The 17,670-nt window shown below is 38.0% G+C and overlaps 1 protein-coding gene across 1 annotated transcript in view; it reads right to left on the bottom strand.

Moving 5' to 3' along the window:
* The window catches only part of Erc2 (ELKS/RAB6-interacting/CAST family member 2), a 784,984-nt gene that overhangs the window by 324,495 nt on the left and 442,819 nt on the right, over positions 1-17,670 (bottom strand). The window contains exon 7 of the mRNA XM_013030719.1: positions 6,849-6,986. Coding sequence (XP_012886173.1) covers positions 6,849-6,986 — 138 coding nt within the window. The remainder of the gene's footprint in view (positions 1-6,848; positions 6,987-17,670) is intronic.

Raw genomic sequence — 17,670 nt, 5'->3', positions numbered from 1 at the left:
AGAAGTGAATAAAACTTGGAGGTCAAAACAGAATCCAGAAACATATAAAAAAATCATACATTTTGACCAAGTAGGCTTCACCCCAGAGATGCAGGGATGGTTTAACATACGTAAGTCAATAAATGTAATCCTCACATCAACAGAGCCAAGGTCAAGAACCATGTGATTAGCTCCACTGATGTGGAAAAGGCTTTTGATAAAAAAAAAACAACATTCATTCATGCTAAAAGCTGTGGAAAAAAATGGAATAGAGGGAACATTCCTTAAAACAACAAAAGCCTTATATGACAGACCAACAGCCAATATTATACTTAATGTGGAAAAACTATAACCAATTCCCCTAAAAACAGGAACAAGGCAAGGATGCCCACTCTTTCCATTCCTATTCAATATAGTTCTGGAATCCTTAGCCAGAGCAATAAGGCAAGAAAAAGACATTAAAGGGATCCACATAGGGGAGGAAGAAGTTAAACTATCTCTTTTTGCAGATGACATGATTTTATACCTTAACGATCCCAAAGGCTCAATTCCCAAATTCTTAGAGTTTATAAACCATTTCGGCAAAGTAGCAGGATACAAAATTAACCCACAAAAATCAGTCAGCTTTCTATACACCAACAATGTACAAGCAGAAAGGGAAATCAAGACACAACCCCATTCACAATAACCTCAAAAAAATAAAATATCTAGGAATTAACCTAACCAAAGATGTAAAGGGTCTATTTCATGAAAATGATAAAAGCCTAAAAAAAGAATCATAGAGCATACCAGGAAATGGAAAGATCTCCCATGTTTCTGGATAGGCAGAATTAACATAGTGAAAATGACTATACTGCCAAAATTGATATGCACATTCAATGCAATTCCCATTAAAATCCCAATGACGTACTTCACTGAAATAGAGAAAACAGTCTGAAAGTTCATATGGAACAACCAAAGACCTAGAATAGCCAAAGCAATTCTTGGCAAATGAAACAATGCAGGAGGGATCACGATACCAGATTTCAAGCTCTACTATAGAGCCATAGTAACAAAGTCAGCTTGGTACTGGCACAAAAAGTCAGTGGATATTTGACAAAGGAGCCAAAGACATACAGTGCTGGGAAAACTGGGTGTTCACATGCAGAAAACTGAAAGTGGACCCTAGCCTATCACCATGCACTAACATTAACTCAAAATGAAATAAAGACCTTAATATCAAACCTGAATCTCTGAAATTACTTCAGGACAGAGTAGGAGAGACACTTGAACTTATAGTCACAGGCAGGAACTTCCTGAACAGAGTCCCAGGGTCATAAAAAATTGACAAGAGACTGAACAAATGGGACTACCTTAAAATAAAAAGTTTCTGCACAGACAAACTAGAAAGACTGCCAACTAACTGGAAAAAATATTTACCATCAAAGTATCAGACAAGGGGCTAATATCCATTATATCCAGGGAACTCAAGAAACTAAGCTCTCACAAATCTAACAAGTCAATCATTATATGGAAAAAGGAGCTAAAGAGAGACTTCTCAGAAGAAGAGATAAAAGTGGCAAAGAAACACATGAGGAAATGCTCATCATCCCTGGCTGTAAGGTTAATGCAAATAAAAACAACACTGAGATACCACCTTACCCCTGTCAGAATGGCCCACATCCTAAAGTCAGCCAACGACAAATGCTGAAGGGAATGCGGAGAAAGAGAAAGCCTACTGCACTGCTAGTGGGAATGCATACTATTGTACGCTAATATAACCACTTTGAAAAACAATTTGGAGATACCTCAGAAAGCTAAATATAGACCTCCCCTATGACCCAGCCATATCACTCCTAGGTATCTACTCCAAGCAACAGGAACCAATATACAAAGACACATGCACCTCCATGTTTATTGCAGCACTGTTCACAACAGTCAAGATTTGGAAACAACCTAGATGCTCCACTACCAAAAATTGTGATACCTATATACAATGGAATATTATGCATCCATTAGAAAGGACAAAATAATGGCATTTTAGGGAAATGGATGGAATTAGAGCAGATTATTTTTAGCAAAGTAAGCCTAGAACAAAGAGACAAACAGCACATGGTCTCCCTGATATGTGGATGCTAAAGCCAAAATACAAGACGATATGGCAAAGTAACAGGACTCAAGAAACAAAGGACAGCCAACCATTGTGTCATATCATTGCTAAATGACTGTATGTTTTTAACCATATATTTGGTAGATATATGCACACAACAGAGGGAAGCCAGGAGGAGGAATAGAATAAGTGGGAACAGCCTACACTAAGGAAAAGGAAAAAAATATAAACATCACCTGATGTGGAAAAAAGAACTTGTATTGTCAAAGCTCATAGAATTCACAAACTGTATAGACCACAACTGTATAGATTCACAACTGTATAGCCTTGTGAAAGTTAAAATGTGTTTGTGACTCGAAAGTATCACTATTCCACAATACTGTGAAATATGTGAAATTTATATAATTACCTAATCTCAATTAAAGAAAAAAGTGAGAGAAGGGATGGGTTAGGAGAGATGGTTGACAATGTTGTCAGACACTTTGTACTCATATACTGTTTTTTTTTATTAACAAGTTTGTTTATTGTGAATATGCCGTACAGAGGGGTTACAATTACATGAACAAGGTAATGAGTACATTTCTTATCAAGCATTGTTGCCTCCTCCTTTGTTTCCCCTTCCCATCACTGCCCTCCCATCTCTCTCCCCACCTCTACCCCCCACCACAGCCAAAGCTGTAAAGTTCATCTTGTACATCTCATTGTTGCAATGGGTCCTGTTTTGTAGAATGGGAACTTCTTTGTACAGCTACTTAAAGATAACAAAAAAAAAGAGGGGAAAAATGAAATAAAAAAGACACTATGTTGAAAACAAACTTTACAATTTTGGGGGGTGCATTGGGGAGGTTGGGAGGAAAGGGATAGTAGGGGGAAAACAAAGGAGGAGGTAACAATGCTTGATAGTAAATGTACTCATTACCTTACTCATGTAACAGTAACCCCTCTGTACAGTATCTTTACAATAAAAAATATATATTAAAAAAAACTTGGAGGTCAAGTCATTAAAACATGGGAAGGTGACTCAGTGGTAGAGTGCTTTCCTTGCATGCATGAGGAAGCCCTGGGTTCAATTCCTCAGCATCACATAAGCAGAAAAAGCCAGAAGTGGCACTGTGGCTCAACTGGTAGAGCACTAGACTTGAGCTGAAGAGCTGATAGACAATGCCCAAACCCATAGTTCAGGCCCCAGGACCAACAAAAAAACAAAACAAAAACAACAAAGCAAAATAAAACATGAATTTGTAAGATGTGACCTTGAGGAGTCTCAGGCTGGACATGTGCCCCAGGTGATGCAGACATCAAGCAGTAAAGACAAACCCAGGCAGACAGTCTCCCATAGACCTCAGTGTCCCATTCTCCATGCAATCTCAGCCTCAAAGCAAGTACTTAAAGCAAGAGGAGCACTATGACAGACTGCTGGGAAAAGTAAACTAGGAGAAATAAAATCTTAATGTGATTAGAGAGGAAAAAGACAAAATCCTGCCGAGAATCTACGACATAGGAAATTATATAGCAGAGGTTTGCTTCTGTGAATTTTCAGAAAGAAATCAAGAGGTAGGAATGGGCTGATAAGATGTCACCCCCTAAATGCAGAAGGAATGAAAAATTCTAAGTTTTCAAGCCAACTTCTCCCTGTCCCAGTTTCACACACAAAAACACTATAGGAAACTCTGGAAAGTCGAAAGAAGGACTGGTTGAAGTAGCTGGAGGCAGAGATTGAGAGGATTATAGTTCAAGACCAGGATAGCAAAAGGGTCTCTCTCTCAACAAAAAGAATGACCATGGTTCACACCTGGAATCATAGCTGTGTGTCAGATATAAGTAGGGGGATCATGGTCCGAGGCTAGCCAGAACAAAAAACAAAAGAACCTGAAGCAAAAACGGGTGGAAAGTATGGCTCAAAAGCACTTGCCTAGCAAGCATGACACCTTGAGTTCAATCTCCAGTATCACCAAAAAAGCTGAAAATATCTTTCCCTGTAAAAGCAACTTATACATTTGTATAAAATTCTCACAAGAAAGCTTATAATTCTAATCATTAAATCTTAAATTCATAATCCTATCATTTTTAAGCAGGACTGAGAGGACTACCTTGCTCTATCATCATGACCCCTGGCCCTGTACACAACTTTAATTTTTTCATATATCACGAAGATCTGAGAAGTTGCCTAATGTACTCATACTAAACACTAATCAAGGTCTTGAGTCAACAGATTTAGATGTGGCCTACAATTTGATTTCAACAGGTATTTCCTGGTAATTCTGAAGTAGCAGCAGAGAAATTATCTGTAAGATAAAGTGACTTGGGGGATCTTTGAAACATTTAATCTGAATCCCTCATTCAACCAAGACAAAATGTGAGGCCTTGAAAATGAAAATTACTTATCAGGATCTCCCACTTAGTGGCAAGGATGGGCCAAGATATGAAAACAAATTACTATTATATGAGACTCTAAAAGAAGAATTTTGCATTTGTAGACTAATGCAGCAAAGTGTAAAAAAAAAATCAGATATGATGAGAAGGGCAAAGAACCTAACAAGATTGCTATACACATTTTTAAATTTGTCGATTTCTTTGATTTTAGAATTGCAGTAACAGAATTAAAAACTGTAAAAATACATTGCATACCTAATATCAAAGTAAGTTTTCACTCAATTCCTTGGCACTGAGTGTACAACATATGAAATTAACTGGCAGGGATAATATCTATAATAGGTGCCCATATAATGAATTAGCCAATTCATTCAGAATAAAATAAGATTATAAGCCATTTTAAATATCAGTAAACATCAAAATGATGCTTCTTTCTTTTTTTCAAGGCAATCCTTCTAACTGGAAGTTAGAGGGAAGACCTCAGAATACCTACCCATCCTCCAAAGACTAAAAGTCAATTTTGGGGGAATCTTTTCTCACAAGGCCCTGGACATGTTCTTCTCTAGGACTCTTCCTTTGTCCTAGGACATTATCCCTGCTGAGGGGCTCATGGTTAATCCCCTAATACTTTTGATCTCTCTTTAAATGTCATGTTCCTAGTCTCCACTTGGTTACCACACCCCAAAAGCCCTTGGACCCCTTTAAATGTTTATTCTCTGAAATTCTACATATGCAGTTATTTATTGTCTGCTTCTCTATTAGACTATAAACTATGACAGCTGGAGTTTTGCCCATTTTTTTCCCTGCTATATCCCAGTGACCATTACAGCATCTGTCACATAGCTGGGGAGTGGGAGGTGGGAAATCACTCAGTCAATATCCAACAATCACCAGCAGCTTCCATAAAGGTTTTGTTGCAATTGTGCTATCCTTGAGTGGGAGATGACAAGCTAAAACATACAGGGATCAGATCGGATTTGGAGGCTAGTAGAGAAGACTAACCATACAAAAACAGGTGTATGAGCAATTGCGATTATAGGAGCCCTTGAATATCTTATGATGCTCAGAAAACATAATAAGAATATCTAGGAGATATCAATAAGGAAATGATTGACAATAGCTATAACTCTTATCTACTGTGGTTTTTTTTTTCTTTTTGGGTCAGGTCGTGGGGCCTGAACTCTGGGCCTGGGCACTGTCCCTCAGCTCTTCAGCTCAAAGCTAGCGCTCTACCACTTGAGCCACAGCGCCACTTTCAGCTTTTTTCTTTTTGCTTATGTGGTGCTGAGGAAACAAACCAGGGCCTCATACATGCAAGGTAAGCACTCTACCAAAGAGCCACCCTCCCAGCCCTACTGTGGTTTTTTTGTTGCTGTTTTAATTTTGTGGTACTAGAGATTGAACTCAGAATTCAGAGCCTCATGTTTTCTAGGCATGCATTCTACCACTTGAGCCATATCTTCATCCCTGGTAAACTTACTATTTTATATGTACTTATTTGTTTGTTCATTTGTTTGTGTTGGCATTACTAGTGCTTGAACTCAGGGCCTCAAATTTGCTTAGTTTGTTTGCTCAAGGCTGGAACTCCCACTTGAGCCACAGACACAGCCCAGCTGTGTCTGGTAAACATGAATTCTGGGAAACATTAACGCCTGTGGTAGCTTAAAACCATAGTTTGAGAAGGTAGGATTGCAAGTGTGATTATAATGCCCAGTTTTAAATATATTTTGTATCTTAATACATTTTCTCCTCAACATAATCCACTAGTATCACTTTTCATAGATGAATACACTGACAAACTGAGAGGTTTTCCAAAAATAGTAAGTACTAGACCTGGGATCTAAACTCAAGACAATCTATCTGCAAAGGCCATAGTCTGGACTCCTGTGCAACCTACTTGTAAAGAAAGAATTAAATACACAGACAGGAAGGCATTTTCAAGTCTAGATAGGAGCAAGTTCAAAGTATCTGAGGCACGAGAAAGCACAGTGCACTTGAAAATGGAGAAGGCCACATAGCTAGAGCACAGAGATCCAGGGAAGAGAAATGGGGTAAGTATTGGAAATAATGGAAAGAAGGCATCAGCAGAAGCATGGGAGTCAAGTAGTGCTGACTACAAAAGAGCCAGAATAGGATGGATGAACCTTATAGAACCAGGTTGAAAGATTTTCATGTATACCATCCTAAGCACACTGATAAGATGGTGACAGTTTTTCAGGAGGGCCAAGAATGCACTTCAAAAAGATGCTACAGTATGCCAAATCTAGTCAGAGGGCTGATGTAGGATCAGCTAGGATTAGAGGGAGTACAGGAATGGGAGAAGTAGAAAAATTTAATGTATTTGGATTGTCTCCTCCCAATGGTGTTTCCCTAAATCTTGATTCCCTGCTTTTGAGTTAGAGCTCACCTTCTCTGACAGGGCCTCCTCTAGTGTGGCCAATGCAGTGTCCGTGTTGCTAGAATCCGTCTGCAAGGACTTCACTCTGTCTTTCAAGTTGGTCAGTTGCTTGTCTTTATCCCTAAGTTGTTCTTGCAAGTTTTCAATCTAAAAAACAAAGAACATCATATTTAATGCACATTGCTTTCTATATCCAGGGTCAGATTTCTAGAAGTATATTAAAAAAGACCTGATATTACAAACATTTTCAGTATTATAAAATTACATTTTGACTTATAATCAAGGACAGTTAATACTACCTTTAGTTTTCCATTAATAGTACTTTATATTCAAATGCAATATGTTTAAGCAAGCTATTACCTACCATACAAATGCAAGCCATTCCGATATAAGTACTATTTTTTTTTCTTTTTAAATTTTTTGTGACAGTACTGGGGCTTGAACTCAGTTTCCCAAGTACTGTCCTTAGCTTCCATGCTCAAGACTGATACTCTGCCATTTGCGCCACAGTTCCATTTCTGGCTTTTTGTTGAGTAATTAATCATAAAAGTCTTATTCCTGTATGGGCTGGCTTTGAACCACAATCCTCATCTGCCAGCCTTTTAAGTAGCTAGAATCATAGACAAGATCCAACAGCACTTTAGTCAGCTAGCCCTATGATTATCCATTTTAACAGACTTGGGTCTCACATTCATAGATCTGACCTTGGTACACTGAACCGGAGAAGTGTTTGCACAGGATTAGATCATTCACTATGCAAGCATTAAATATGGTATAACAAGTAGCATATTCATATATAGAAGAGCCCATGGAGTCATCTACTCATGCTTTCATTCAGTATGAATCTGTGATATCCCAAATGTTGTCAAGTGGCTGTTTGAAAGTGACCACATGAAAAGCCAAGTGGGTTATCACCAGCAGACTGTTAATGGGAAGAACTTGTGATATAAGTGATACATAACAAGTTCTAAACACTCCATTTGGCAACTAAGTCATGTGCTGGCACCCAACCAGCCCCTTTTATCCAGTGTCTGCAGCCTGAAATAAACATACCAAACAGACGATTATAACGCCTGCCTAGTGGCAACAGGAAGGACCTTCTCCCAGGGCTTGCGTCCATTATCATTCATGTTTTATTCTCTGCTTTCAAACCATGTATTTCTTATCTAAGGGTTTTAAAAAAGCCCCATTATACAAATAGTTTATTCATATTAAGGGTTTTAAAATGACAAGGAAAAAAAGCAGTACAACTCTAAGATAAGTCCATTCAAAATATTTGTATTCTGCCCCAGCTTTCTCAGGGAATCATTCCAAATGCATGTTTCACAATGTATGGCTCAAGCAACTTTTGTTATTACTTGATTCTTTTTGCATGAAGCTAGAATAGCAACACTAGTAGCAATGAGGAATTGAAGCAGCATCAAAATAGTGCTAAAGGCAAAGAGAATGTTTAGCTGGCCTTCAATCAAAAGGACATAAACTGATTTTTCCAATAGTTAGTAAGGATCGTGGCCAACAAAGATGGACTTTTCCTCCATTTTTTTCTTTCCCTCTCCCCTTCTTCCTTCTTTCTTTATATCCTTTCTTCTTCTGAACTGAGACAGATATCCTAGAAACCTGGGTTGTAAGTCAGCTAACCTGGGTTGTAAGATAGCTAACTATTTCCATCAAAATATAGTGCTTTCAAACATTCAGCTTACACTATGAGAATCCAATGCATCCCTTTGCATAATACAGGAATTCAAAGGACATCATTATCTTCAGTCAAAACAAAGGTTTTCTTCTCCCCAAGTAAGTGATTATGTGGCTACAGGATAACACAGGCAAATATATGCAAGCAAGAATATAAACAGAGATGTGTCACCATGAGAGTACTTAAAAAGACGAACCTGTCGCTGAAAGTACTAGCTTGTAGAGACAGTGTTCATTGTTATTCCGAATACATTCACACATACAGACACACTTTTGGAGAAGTACATGTACAAATACATTAAGCTTCCAAGAAACTGAGTAGACTCATGGACAACATGCCCGGATCAAGGAAAGAGCCAATTTCTCTCAGGGTATTAACCTGGGCAGTAATAAGAAATGGTAGTTAATAGGGATTATGGATGGGTGCTGCAAATGAAGCCAATGGAGTTCATGTGAGACTGCCAGGAAGCCCCTCAAATAGCCAGCAAGTCTAAGGATGCTAAAGATAGGAAATCCTCTGGCATGTATGGAGAGTCTGAGAGCTAGAGAAATGTGGGGAGACAAGATCTGGGGATAGAGCATATTGTATTTAAGACCCAACAGTAAAAAGCCAATGATATTATATCTAAATTTGGGTTGTGACACATTTATAGATGTGTGAGACATCTACTTTAAGAAATCAATAACAAGTGAGAAAAACAATATACAGAACAGTATGAGGAAGAGCTTCTTGTATAAATTTAATCTATAAATAGATAATATATCTGGGGAAAAATCGCAAGAGCTAAGGAATCAAAGAAGTAAGAGGAAACTTCTAGCTTTCATCATTTTTATATTTTAATAGTTTTCTGCTTGCATTTCTAACCAGATGGGATCTATTATTGTTAAAATGGTTATCTGGCTGGTAAAACTCTAGGTTGTTTTCAGCTTATATCTATATACAACATAGTAAACATTAAATTCATGAGTAAACAATAATTAAGTAAAAAATACAAATGTCTAAAAAAAACCCTAAATTGCCTAAGTGTTTTGATTTCAGTATGGGTCATGAGCTGGAAGCCAGGTCCTCAGAGTTGATGATGACAAATAAGGAACCCAGAAGAGAAGAGTCCATTGGAAAGTGATCAGGTCATCATGAATGGATTAAAGTGATTGTTTAGGTAGATCAGGTCTCAGGGGACTGGAATAGCTCTCCCCAGAGTGCTTATTAAAAAGAACAGGCATTGTCCTTCCCCAGCATCTCATCTCTTCTCTGGCATGTGGCCTTTCAGTGGCAAATGTACTATTACTATATGATGCCATCTGACATGCTATGGTATAGCTAGAGGGCTGCCACCAGAAACTGGTATTATTACCATGTTCATGCAACTGCAACACTGACTGAAAGCAAAATGCCTACAGAAAGAGCTTAGTCTTGAGGATTTTGTATAGCAACAAGAAAACAGTCTTATGATCTTAAGTTATCAGCAATTCTTTTGTTTGCACATTTACAGCCTGGGATTTTTTTACAAGTACTTAAAATAATGTTTACACTCCCCTGTACAGTATTTTCACAATAAAAAATAAAAATAAAAAAATAACATGTTTACATATAATTGCTAGCCTAATGAAAATTTAAAGATTTGAAGTGGGAAAGCAGTATATAAAATAATATTATTAAGCTGAGTGCTGTGGGTCACACCTGTAATTGTAGCTACTCAGGAGGTTGAGATCTGAGGATCTCAACTTGGCAGGAAAGACAGTGAGATTCCTATGTCCAGTTAACCCAGAAAAAAAAGCTGGAAGTGGAGCTGTGGCTCAAGTGATAGAACAATAACCTTGAGCAAAAATGCTCAGAGACAGCACCAACATCCTGAGTTTAAGGCCCAGGACCAGCACACAGACACAAAAAAAGTGATTCTAATTTTACTTTTAGCAATTCTTGCATAGATATTATATATATATATATATACATATATAGAGTACACACACATATATATGGTACACATTTAGAATATTTATTTGACAATGAGTTGACTTATTTTCTTGTCATGATTTTCTACATCTGCTATCTTGTTTTCCTTTTTAAAAATCAATAAAAAGACTTTCCAGCCAAATACTGACAACTACAAAATATCAAAATGACTCATTAAGTGACTTTTAAACTAAGATTTGCTTCTTAAGAACTCACTGTCAGAGGAAATTCTGTTTTGCTGTTCCAAAGAGAAGTAAACTTAAAGAATATATTTAAAAGTTAGAAGACTAGTAGAATATGAAATGTTATATCTTTTAGAAAATTATTGTTCAGTTTTATCATGTTCTCAAATTGTCATGACAATTTCAGAAAAGAATGTTTGTGACCTTTCCTTTTTTTTTAAAGGGTGAAGTTGTACAAGATTCAAGTAGTAGGAATTAAAAATGAGGCAAACTGAAAAATAAGACAGGGAAATTCAGAGATGGAAAGTAAGAATTGTTTTAAGAAAATGCACATGTTGCAAAATACAATCCGTCTTATTAACACTAACAATTCATAGTCACTAGGACTCTTAAGGGTCTAGCACATGGGATCTGCAGACGCACCCTGCACTTAACACTGAACAGAGTTGCTTTTGATCCCAGCTGGGGAGACTCAGAAGAAGCCAGTTCAGGAGCTGGACTGTATCTTTTAAACAATATCTCTGCCTTCCAGAGCAGAGCACTAGACAGAGTATGAGGCAAGGGGGAGGCACGGCAGAGGGGAGTCCAGACCTGGGGGTGACCCAACATCCCTAATCCTAATGGCTATAAACTGTCTCTGAAGTTCTTGCTTGAAAGCTTGTCCAAGAGTTATTCAGGCCATTGACTCCCAGCCTGCAAAGCAAGAGGAGGACAAAGTCCTCCATGAGAGATTTGTTGGATAAAAGGAACAGGCCAGAGCAGGTGATGGCCCAGTGCCTTCAATTCTGAGTCAAAAAAAGAATAAAAAATGAAAAGAAAATCACCAATAAGAAATAAAGGCCAATGGAAAAGGTTACATGTAGCCACATAACACTGCAAACATGCTAAGGTATTAATAACCTTAGCAAATAACTCCCAAAGATACCTTTCTTGGTTGTGTTTGGTTCATTTGTGTCTGTCTCTCTTTCTTCCTTCCTTCCTTTCTTTCTTTCTCTTTCTTTCTTTCTTTCTTTCTTTTTTGGTGTGTGTATGTGGTAATGGTGATCAAGCCCTTCTAAATGGTGTTGACTCAAAGAATACCCCAGCACTTCATTTTTCTATTTTATTTTTGAGATAGGGTTGCTATGAATTTACAATTCTCCTGCCTCCACTTTCTGAGTAGCTTGGATTACGAGTATAAATTACAACGCTCAGCTCTGTCTTTTCTTAACTTTATAAACTTCTGAAATTCAGTTACTAATAAAGTTGCTTTTCTCCAAATGCCTTAACTCTGGAATTTGTACTATTCATATTTACGGTATCAGTTAAAGTTATTTGATGAAGCAATAGAAACAACTGTGTCAAATTTAAACAAGAAACTCTCCAGAAAGGCTGGCAAATCAGAGTAATGGAAAATAGTTGAGAATGATGCCCAAAGCTTCAGTGGCACTAGTACCAGATGCCTAATACATCTTGCCCCAGCTACTGAACAATTGACACCTACACTTACAAAGCAGATCCAGCTGCAAATGGCCACATATGCCACCAGTAACCCTTCAGTTATACAGCTCCAAGGCTTTGATCTTACAGTCACTGCAACAGAAACTCCTCATATTCCTATCATCCCAACAATTCTGGGGGAGAGAACACCTAGTAAAAAGGACCAAGGTAAGCCACATAACTGAGAAACCAAAGGTTAAGATTTTCACCATCCATTAACACTGTAATATCATTCATAAAATCGGAAGTTCAGAATCTACATGACCAAAAACTATAGCCCAGCTAGGAAGATTTATATGGGTATACTACTAAGTTCCCTATTCAATCCTATTGATTTATGACTCTATCTTCCAAACAATAGTTACTATGTCTACTGTAGTAAGGCTTAATATTAGTAGAATGATTCTTCTACATTATATTTTCTCAAGACTTTTAGCTATTCTAGGTCTTATGGCTTTCCACCTTTGGTGATAAGGTTTGTCTACATTAACAAAAATCTTTGATGGGAATAGTCTGGAAGAAGATGGCAGAGGAGAAGCTGGGGGCTAAAGAAGCTCTCCCACAGAAACCAGTTTTAGTGTTCCAATGAAAAGTCCAAGGCTAGAGAGTCATACCAAGTGTGCCATCGTAGTTTGGCCAGAGAGGAAAAATTCAGGCAGATTGGTTAAGGAGACAGATTCAAGCACTCACTGGTGTCCGTGGCAGCAACAGTGACAGAGGCAACTACTGCAGCCACCATATCAACAGAGAAAGCCTGAGACAAAGGTGCCAGAGGCGGTGTGCAAGTAGATTCTACTCACCACTAGCAAGAACTGACAAGGAGTGGAAATGTTCATTCTGCTAACCACAGACACAGACCATGGATAGCCCCAAAACAAAGAGAAAGGCGTGAGTACCACACAAGTCATCCTCACTCCTTCTCATAGAGTAGCAGGGGAAGGTAGCCCCTCCCATACCACCAGAGAAGAATTCTGTCTTTGATACTGACAAAGACTGGGCCAGGGCAGTTAGTCCTTAAGTCAAGACTTAGAAGACCACAATAGGAGCCATTCCACAGGTCAAAGGAAACTGACCTTCAGGGATCAGCTCCACCCAGGGGAAAGTTGCCCTCCCCAGACAGTTTAGGCTCCACCCAAGGAGGACTGACATTCTTCATTAGGTAAACAGAGCCAGAGGCCTTCCCACCACACTGTATCATAGGCAGTGGACTCAGGTGAAGGAGGGTAAAAGAAAACCAACTGGAAACTCAGGAAACACAAATCCTGAGAATGGCTCCAGGCTAGGCTCTGTGAGTGTCTCAGGAGCTAGCCCTTCAAAGAAAAGCTACTGATAGCTAGACAAGTCTCAACCTAGCCCCATATCACAGTGATTCCAAGCTAGAGGAAACAGTCATCTCCCTCTTTTGTGATACTCAAAGCAGATCATCTTCCCACTGAACTAGCCTAGGAGGAGGGTCATAAAGTCCCTGGTAAGGCAGAGTTTCCTACTGCCTGCTCAAACAAATTGATTTTAAAAAATCAGTCAAGCCACAGGCAAATCAAACACCACAAGCAAACCAGAGACTCCACCAAGAGACTGGTTACAGACACAGGGGAATACAATATTTGCCACCCCCTCCATCCCGCCCGTCCCCACCCCCCTGCCAAAAACAATCAAAGAACTCTCTTTTCTACCTAATTTAAAAAAATTGTTTTCTTTTTTTTTTTTAATTTGTGAAAATACTGTACAGAGGGGTTACAATTGCATGGGCAGGATAATGCATACATTTCTTACCAAGCATTGCAGCCTCCTCCTTTGTTTACCCTTCACATCACTTCCCAGCCTCCCCCCTCCCCCCCCCAATCCCAATCCTTCTCCTTCCCCCCTCCTCCCCCTCCCCCCACCGACTTTGTAAAGTTCATTTTGGACATGACAACTTGTACTTCTCATTGTTGCATCAGGTCCACCTGTATCCTTAAACAACTGGTATCATTTTTATTTTATGTTTTTAAAAAATTCTCTTTTTATTCTTTTCCCTTTTGGTCCTTTCTGTTTGTTTTTTAATTTTACTTAATTGCTGTTCTGTTCATCCCACAGTATACACCCATCTTCGATTATTAGACGTTATCCTTTACCATGTGCATACTGAATTCAGATATCAACTACTCAATTCTCAAGCTCTCATCCTTAGCTCCCTTAACTGTAGTATAATTTTTTATACTTATATAATTTTTAAGTGTTTCATTTTTAACTTTTATTTTTCATTTTTCTTTTTAGTTTCTCTCTTGTCCTTTCCTTCTATCCTTTTTCTCCCTCTGAATTTAGGTCTTGGTTATATTCCCTCTCTCTCTTTCCACTCAACATTCCTCTAATTTTTTTTTTTTGCCAGTCATGGGGTCTGAACTCTTGGCCTGGGCATTGTCCCTCAGCTTTTCAGATCAAGGTTAGTGCAGTAGATTTGAGCCACAGCACCACTTCCAGCTTTTTCTGCTTATGTGGTACTGACAAATGGATCCCAGGGTCTCATGCATGCAAGGCAACCACTCTACTACTGAGCCACCTTCCCAGCCCCTCCTCTAATCTTATTTTCTCCTCAAAATTCTTGCTAAACCTATTAATTTCTGGTCTTCTGTCTCCTTCTTTAATTTTCTTAGTCCATTCATCCCTAGTTGTTTGTTGTTGAACTAGATTATATCTGTTGAACTAGTACATGAGTACAGGTACTCATTTTGACTGCATCAAGTAATCTGTGCAACTACAGAGCTCTGGTTGACATTTGATTAAAATAGTGATCTAGTGTGGAATTGGTTTGCTTTCATAACCAAATGTGCAGAACAAGCCAGAGAAACACACACATGATAATCAGGCAATAGAGCAGTTAATGAATAATCCAGAGGAGAGTCTCAAACACTACTGGTAAATATGCTGAATGAAAAGATTGAAAGCCTGCAAAAGAATTTGTGTGAGCACGATAGGGAAATCTGTGAACATGAGGAGGCTAACCGAAGATTAATGCAGGAATTCCATGAGCATGAGGAAGTTAATCAAAGATTAATAATAATTAATAATTGTGTGAGTGGGATGAGAATAAACAAAGATTAATAGAGGAATTCATGGAATCCACAAACAGAAAACTGGAGGAATCCATGGAGGCCACAAAAGGAATGCTAAATGAAGCCCAGCAGAAGGAAAAGGAGTCCAATGAAACTATAACCAATCAACTAAAGGATTTGAGAATGAACACTAAAAACCAAATAAAGGAGGTAAAGCAGTCAATACAAGTTCTAAAACAAAACTCCAACAAATAATTTGAAGCCATCAAATCTAACCAATTAGAAGGAAAGAAAAAACAAAGTAGAAAGTCTTGATAGTAGGTTAGACAATTAAGAAGATCAAATCTCTGGGATTGAAGACAGCCTAGACATTATAGAGAAAGAACAGACAAGTATGCAAGACAAATCCAAGAAATATGATAGATCTATTCATCATTTAGAAAACACCATCAGAAGGCCTAATTTAAGGCTAATTGCTATAAAGGAGGGCCTATAGACAGGAGATCCTAGCAGAGAAGTTCCCAAACATGCAAAACAATAGGCCCATTCACATACAAGAAGCCCTTAGAACCCCAAATATGCCAGACCAGAACAGGACATCCCACCATAACATTGTAATTCAATGTTATGAGACCAAGAAAAGGATCCTTAAGGCTGTCAGGGAGAAAAGATCAATTACCTGTAAAGGGAAACCAATCAGAATAACTTCAGATTTCTCAGCAGAGACAATGAAACCAAGAAGAGCATGGAAGGATATATGACATGCCCTAAAGAAAAACAACTATCAACCAAGAATACGGTAAACAGCTAAACTCTCCTTCATAATGGAAGGACAAATAAAAACCTTACAAAGCAAAGAAAAATTGAAACAATATATGTCCACCAAACCAACCCTACAAAAGATACTTAAGGATGTCCTAAACATAGAAAACCTACAAGAATACAATAAAGGCCAAGAAACAGCCCCCAAACAGAGAATACAAGAATCATAGGAAATACCCAGTTGGCACAGCCCCCAAGAAAGTAGACAACATGGCAAGAATTATCAAACACCTCGCAGTCCTAACTCTCAATATTAATGGACTTAACTCTCCAATCAAGCAACAGAAATTATCTAGTTGGCTCAAAAAGCAAGACCCTTCTCTATGCTGCCTTCAAAAGCCACATCTTGCCCATAAAAACAAATATATTCTGAAACTGAAAGGCTGGAATGAAATCTACCAAGCAAAGGGTACCCATAAACAGGCAGGAGTTGCAATCCTAATATCAGATAAAATAGATTTCAAATTAAAATTATTGAGAAGAGATAAAGAAGGTCATTACATATTAATTAAGGGATCTACTTCAGGAGGATATCACAATTCTAAATATTTAATCACCAAATAACGGAACAGCCAAATTTATCCAAGACTCTGCTTTTCCTCAAATCTCATATAGATTCGAAGACATTATATGTTGCCGACTTTAACATACCACTATCCTCTCTGGATATATCAACCTGGCAAAAACTCAACAGAGAAACCTCAGAACTAAACAACTGCATATATCAATTAGACTTAATAGACATATACAATATTTTACACAGCAGCATCAGAAAACACGTGCTTCTTAGCATTCTCCAAGGTCACAAGGCAAATGTGTCCAAATTCAGAAACACTAAACTAATGCCCTGCATAGTCTTAGACTACAGGGGAATAAAATTAGAACTCAACACCAAAAGCCACCAAAGAAAGTCCTGTAACACACGGAGGATGAACAACACACCACTAAACCACCACTGGGTCATGAAAGAGATTAGAAAGGAAATTCAAATGTCCATGATATTCAAAAAAAATGAACACACAAATTACCAGTTCCTCTGGGAGAATGCAAAGGCAGTACTCAGAGGCAAGTTTATAGCTATGAGATTCTACATCATCAAATTGGAGAGATCTGAAACCAACAATTTAACGAGGAACCTAAAACTCCTTGAAAAAGCTAAACCCCAATCTAATAGACCGAAACAAATAATTAAAATAAAATCAGAATTAAATGAATTAAAGTCCAAAACAAAACATAGAAAGAAACAACTACAAAAAAGAGTTGGTTCTTCAAAAAAATTAACAAAATTGACAGACCCTTAGCAAATCATATCAGAAACAGAAGAGAACACACCCAAAGAAACAAACTCAGAGATGAAAATGGAAACATCACCACAGAAATAATCAACATGCAGAACATTATAAGGGAATACTTTTCAAACCTTTATGCTAATAAGTTTTAGAATCTGAAAGAAATGGGTGAATTTCTAGGAAATATTAACATGCTCAAACTAAACCAAGATGATTTAAACCAACATCACAGACTCCTATCAAGAACCAAAATAGAAACAGCAATAAGAGACCTCCCATCCAAGAAAAGTGCAAGAATAGATGGATTTACAGCTGAATTCTACAAGGGCTTCAAAGCAGAACTCATACCAATACTCCAACTCTTCTGTGAAATGGAAACTG

Source organism: Dipodomys ordii, unplaced genomic scaffold (assembly GCF_000151885.1).
Source record: "Dipodomys ordii isolate 6190 unplaced genomic scaffold, Dord_2.0 Scaffold132, whole genome shotgun sequence".
Classification (NCBI taxonomy): Eukaryota; Metazoa; Chordata; class Mammalia; order Rodentia; family Heteromyidae; genus Dipodomys; species Dipodomys ordii.
This window is presented reverse-complemented; position numbering and strand designations above follow the sequence as displayed.